The sequence below is a fragment of the Styela clava genome, chromosome 1, assembly GCF_964204865.1.
Source record: "Styela clava chromosome 1, kaStyClav1.hap1.2, whole genome shotgun sequence".
Lineage (NCBI taxonomy): Eukaryota > Metazoa > Chordata > Ascidiacea > Stolidobranchia > Styelidae > Styela > Styela clava.
The window spans coordinates 15,819,792-15,826,231 of record NC_135250.1 but is presented as its reverse complement, the minus strand read 5'-3'; the positions used below and the strand labels follow the sequence as shown (position 1 = coordinate 15,826,231).

At 35.5% G+C, this 6,440-nt stretch overlaps 1 protein-coding gene across 1 annotated transcript; it reads right to left on the bottom strand.

Annotated features, from left to right (window-relative positions):
- Positions 1–2,203: 2,203 nt before the first annotated feature.
- On the bottom strand, positions 2,204–5,890 carry LOC120348234 (uncharacterized protein C11orf42-like). Its single transcript, XM_039418343.2, has 7 exons — positions 5,673–5,890; positions 5,202–5,313; positions 4,409–4,557; positions 3,930–4,141; positions 3,615–3,786; positions 2,881–3,005; positions 2,204–2,465 (listed from the first exon to the last, which is right to left on the bottom strand). Exons 1-7 carry the CDS (start codon positions 5,753–5,755, stop codon positions 2,407–2,409), a joined length of 912 nt encoding a protein of 303 aa, XP_039274277.2. The 5' UTR covers positions 5,756–5,890; the 3' UTR covers positions 2,204–2,406.
- Positions 5,891–6,440: the final 550 nt, after the last annotated feature.

Genomic DNA, 6,440 nt, shown 5'->3' with positions numbered 1-6,440 from the left:
ATATGTCAAATCAGATTTGGCTGGTTTTTATAATTCACGCACGTTTCTTCATATGTCACTCGGTATAATCTTTTATTTGACATTCGTTACATTGAGGTTGATATAATAGTCCAGCTTGCTCATTTGGTGGACACGAATCTAAACGCTATGTTGCTACTTTCTAGAGGTCATGATACCGTATTATTTTCTTATAACAAACCTCCATTAAAATATGGCCGCCTTTTGTTTGAACAGAAGGTGGGCCAGAGAAAAGTTTAATTACTTACCATATAGAGCAGGGCTGAGCAATTATTTTTGGTATCGGGCCACATTGAATATTCAAAGTGCAGTGACGGGCCGAACTAAGTAGAGTCAATTGGACGTTTTTTTATTGTATTGTATATTACACATTTAAATAGGTACTATAAGTAAGTAAGTATATATATATATATAAAAAATACTTTATCTATTGTACTTTGTTAGAATTTTTATTCAAAGCACATTTATTAAAACTAGTTAAAAAATAAATCTCGCGATTTCGAGACAATACATTGGATCAGACAGACAGAACGTTTGTATAACAATGCCGAATTTTATCATTAATACTTAAAAGTAAGTAACAATGCGGAATTAGGACCCTGCCTTTGGTGGCCAAACATCGCGATTCAGATAACTTTGCTGTTATCATAGCATTTTTAACGTGAACACAGTTCGCGGAATATTTTAATGCATTGGAGGTTGTTGCGAGCTTAAAAGTTTGGGATTGACTGCTCTCAAATACATGCGGCTATAAAAATGTGAGATAAGCTGCCTGAATATACTTTATATACTATTTTTGGAATACGGATATATTTAAAATGTATTGATACGGGCACATCAAAATGTCTTGCTTTATTGTTTTCAACTTAACCCGCGACTGCTTTGACAAAATATAAGCATTACAATTCTGGAATACCACCGCATTCCGCGGACATTAAAGTGTGAAGTAAAGTGCCAGATTTATTTTGGTCTTTGCGATTTCGTGAATTCGACAAATCTGACCTGTTCTTGCAACATTGAAATAGCTCTTGAAGATTTTATCATCGGAAAAATCCCTATGCCTGCGATAAAAGCACACCGTGTACAATTCAATTTAGTACCATAGAAATCGATTGAATTTATTTTACATTTATTATCTCATATATATATCAGTCCTTGTAGGTAGTTTTAGAATTGATCAGAAGGTACATCGTGTCCACGAAAGCCATGCGAATAAAATGTGTGCCGTAGGCACCAGAAATTTTCACTTCAATTTGATCATTGATTTGATTTTGATTCTACCCACAGGAAATCAAAATAACATGATGTGGTGGTATCAAATTAAGGTTATGATCCATTTAAAATAATCAACCGAACACGCAATCACTATTTAAAAGTGGAACTCTGTGATAAAAACTTTGATGAGATTTTAAATTTCCGCTGGAATCGGAAATGACAACGGCCTGCCGATTTGCTTAATTCGGGCCCTGGTGGTTGGGCAGTTTGAAAGCGCAGTTGAGTGTTAGACACAAATTTGGAGTTTAAATTTTTTTTTTTCGGCGAATGAGACTGCCCATGCATTTGGAATATCGTTTAGCGTTTCAATGTTCCCATTGGCTACAAATGTTCGAACAATCGACTGATTGGTTGTTGTGGAACATTTTACGCGTGCTGATGATACATCTAGTCAAACATGAGCAGCAAATGTTAGTCGTCTCGGGACTCCGGCATTTCTAGCAAAATAGTTCACGACGAACAAGCGGAGTCACTGGTACAAGGATGAAGCTGCTGCTTCGCGATATTTTATTAAATATAGCATCCTTTTCTGACCGATGATATAAATAACAGATTATAAGATTTACCTCATTAGACTTCAATGTGGTTCATCTAGAAAAGACGTTTGTCTTGCAATTCCGATCACTAACCCAACTGCAGAAATTCTTCTTGAAATCACCCTGCAGGGGAGTCCAACAGTCCTGTCCCACACAATTGTCCACCGCGGGATTCCAACCAACGCAGGGTAATCGGAGGTGCGATGACAAGCGTAATCCTAATATTTAGCATGATGCGCCAAACCACTATTGGACCAACCATCCGATACGTCAGGGCTGTCGACCGGTTCACGCTATGGCCCTTGAGAGTTTAAAAACGAATTGTAGGACATTCCAGATGCCCAAGTAGTCTGTTTCAAATATTATGAATCTGATTCACGTATATTTAATTTATTGAATGTAATATATAAGCTGTATAAATCAATGGCATAGATAAAACTTCACATGATTCCGATTTTTAATATTCGGAAATAAAGGTGTAAGTTAGCAGATATCAGTATTGATTGCTCAAATTGAAGATAAGATACCACCAAGTGTTTTCCATCGTATAACCACTCATATTCTATGCCTAGTGTCTTCAATCTGAAGAGTCACTGTTTTGTGGGGGAGCGGGTAGAGGGTCATTCCTTCTTTGGCCTGTATTGTGAATTCAAATACAGAGCAATTTGTTGGATTAAATATTTATAATGTATATTTATCAAAATTAACCATTTTATGTTCATGTAGCATTCGATTTGTCAGTGTAATATCCTGGAGTTTTTCTGAAATTTCTTCGATTTGAAAAAGGTTACATTTTACATATATAAGTTTATTTGGATATTACAATAATACAAATATAACATATATAAAAAATGTTATATAACATATGAGCCTTGTATCTCGAATAGCATGTTGAGGTAAATACGTGGAATTTGCCAGAAAGCGAACACGTATGCTTGCTTATTTCAACGTATGAACATACATTTATATAAAAAAAAAATTAGCAGATAATATTAGATCAACCTTGTCAATGGTAAGGCGTAGCGTATACATTTATTAAGTTTAAGCGAACCTGGAACTCCTGGTAAAATGTCTTGAGGATTTCTTCGAACCGCTATAGGGCCACCTGTATTCCAACTACCTCCTGCTTCGTGCGATGGTACTCGTGGGAGAGGATCACTTTTAAGACGCGTTGACCTGAATGAATTTTTGTTACGACGATATTATTAATGAAATAAAATCTTCTAATATTATCTTCAAAATGGTCTTCTTTTAACACTACAAGATATTATTTTTGTTAAGTTTCGTTGTTATGTTGTTAAGTTTTGTTGTTATTAAGTTTCGGTGCCAACAAGACATGCTGTAGTGGTTCAAGTTGTTAACGACTATGGGCAATGAGCAGGTAAATATCGTCTAGCTATGCCTTTTGCAAGTCAACAACAAAACAAAATAAACACCAAGTGTCAACACGAACATTAATTATAGTTTTCTGTTCGATGCCGAAACTGATAAGGTTGTCGAGAGAGTATAAAAAATGATCAACTTTCCGTGATATGTTTACAGGAATTTACCCGGTTTAGAATTTGAGCAACATAACTTTTGCCACAAAGGCTAAAGTGATAAATGCTCGAATAATGATAATTTCAAAAGATTCTCATGTTTAGTTTAATTACATAAAATTTCGGATTTCTCCAGTCACCCCTATTTTTGAGGTATTTGTTAAAAATAATCAGATAGTTATTTTCGAGGTGTCTGTTTCCCACAGTTGCAATTTTCACATAAGAATCACTCTGAAATCTTAAGTACCTTTTCCATCTTCCTTCTCTCAAGCCTTCTAAGTTTGTTTTTTCTGTGAAACCAACACATCCGTTTGCCATTAGCGGAAACTTCTGAGCGTTGAATCCAATAGGCATTCTTCTGTCATGTGCAAATTTGCGATTTGTTGTATCCATGTACTGACTTCCAGGCTGCTGTTCCCCTTACAAGAAAGATTTAAACTTGGGTATAGGATATAAGAAAAAAGATTTGAACTTGGGTTGGGTAAAATACGACGCGAAGGCCCCTTTATTGGTCGATATTCCATGGCCAGTCTGCTACATATATTAACAAAGTATATCTCACCTATAGTGACGCTGACACTAACAGAGTTGGCAAAAAAGACTTCGAATATTATGAAGATTTTTTTCACTGCATCTAACTCTTCTAGTCTTTTATCCAATACAAGTTTTCCAAGTTCCATACTGAGAGAAACATCAAAGCATTCGGTACCATTTATTTTAATTTTGACTGCCTTTTTGACGCCATTCTTCATCCCCGAAATCCGATAAACAAACCTATATGAATTGAATATTATTCTTATTATATTCTACACAAATCCTTCTTATAAATACTGCAACCATTTTCAATAAGATTGGGTTCATACGAACACAATTTTATTATATTCACGGCTAAAGCAGATAATGCCTACCTCAACAAGCGGTCATTGATTTTTTTGTCTAATATTGATTTACCATCGAAAAATAAAAACCGGGAAAAAATCATTACTGGAATAAGCAACCACGTGAGAATGTCTTTGATGACCCATGTAATTTGGTACATACTTATCGTTGAAGTTGTAATCGTAAACCCGTTCTGCTCTTTGTCGAAATGGTGCTTTGTCAACATGAGGAGCTGTCAAGTTTGCAAGAGATCCAATTATTGCATAAGACGATCTCGAACTACCACCGAAACTTGTCCCAGGTACACTAAGCTGCATATATAATTTTATGATAGTAATTGCAGAATATTATGGTGTCATTTAATACATATTAGCAATGTTAAGATTAGGACTGGGCATTTTGAATCGAATATTGTAATAGAATCGAATAGTAAATCATTCGAATCAGTACAGACGAAAATTTCGAATCGCCGCCATCTTGTTTATTTTTTGGCCGCCAAAGGTCGAGGTGAATTCTACAATTTTCTTCATTCAAGCCATATTTTTATAATGCAATTCTGACATAAAACTCGTTTTTCATAGTTAGTTATTGCTGAAACATGTTTCTCAATGTGCTTAAACGCTCAGCGAACTAACAGGGTGATGGATTCTATGTTTTTGGTAATTTATGTTTCTGGAGGACCCATTCCAATAAAAAATGTCACATTCAATTACAAATATTCGGTATTTGGTTCTGAAATCATCGGGTATTCGAGAATGGCCAGCCCTATTTAAGATACCTACTTAATCTGGTTTATCAATCAGTGAACATAGTTTTGTTTGTAGAGTGTATTTAATTTATGTTATATACAATATTTTGTCGGGAACGAGTTTTCGAAGCAGGGAAAATTTATTTTCTATAGTACTCCAAGTAAGTCTCTATACCTTTTAGGTTTTTGAATGTGGTAAAAACTCACCGTTTTTTTTGATTTTTTTACAACCACTCCAAACGGAACAACATGATAGGCTTCATCAAGAAAGGGAACAGTTACGGCATCCCTACCTAAAAGCTGATATCCGATGTAATTTCTGTAAAGCGATAAGATATAATGAAGAATGAATTTACACCGAGTTTATCGATAACTGCTACTTTAAATTTTAGACCCCAATTTGCTTGTAATAAACGGGCAATTGGTTGTTACAGAATTTTGATCTCTTGGCTTAATTTGCTGACAACCCCACTTTTGTGGTAGTCTATGACATAGAAAAAATAGAAGACATAATTCAAGCGGTGTATCCGAAATTAACGTAATTAAAAACACCATTCTTGAATATACTGTTCGACTGAAGCTTTCGTCTTCCGTTTCGACTTACTTGATAAATGAAATAGGAATGTGAAAATGTAAAGCACGGCATTATAGTAAAAATACATTGCGTTATCATCATACCTACACAGTTCCCAAGCCAATCCAGGATCGCAAGATGTCAACTTGTCGTAGATATGCGGCGCCATCGGCTCGTCCAGCGCCATTTTGCTGAATTAGGTTAGAATAGGAAATACGACCTAATGTGCTTTCTGGCGCTTTAGGTGGCGTTGAGCTTGGACACGGTGGCGCATTGCTATCTTTAACGTTACATGATTCTTCGGGCTACCTTCTGCACGAAAATTAGGGCAAATTTTGTGTCAGAATTAAATGATTAGCTCTTACTTATTATGACGTCACAATTTTGCATCACATGTGTACAAAAATTAGATATTTGTGACGTCACAAATAGAACTACAAATTTGTAACCATATAATCGATAACCACAATTCGAGAGTGATGTTGTCACTTCATCACTTTGGATCATCAATTATGAATAAAATCGCATGGCATAAGTGGGTAAAAAACTGAAAATCATTTCTCAAATCTAATATTCAAGGAAAAGTATATGAAATTTGAAGCAACAAACAGGTCTGTAAGAGAACCATTCTGTTACATTTGCTGGAATCGATGGACGCAGCTGCCACGCGCATGAAACTGTAACATTCTAATTACACATCCGGCTCGAACTCCAAACGACGAATGCGAACCTGGACTAAATCGAAAATCTTTTATTCACGCTCACAAGTAGTTCAATAAGTTGAAATACCTTGAATCAGTGTCAATCAATCCCGTACACGAACCTTATCAAAATAGTACTGTGCGTCATTAAAACTATGCTGAGACCATCTG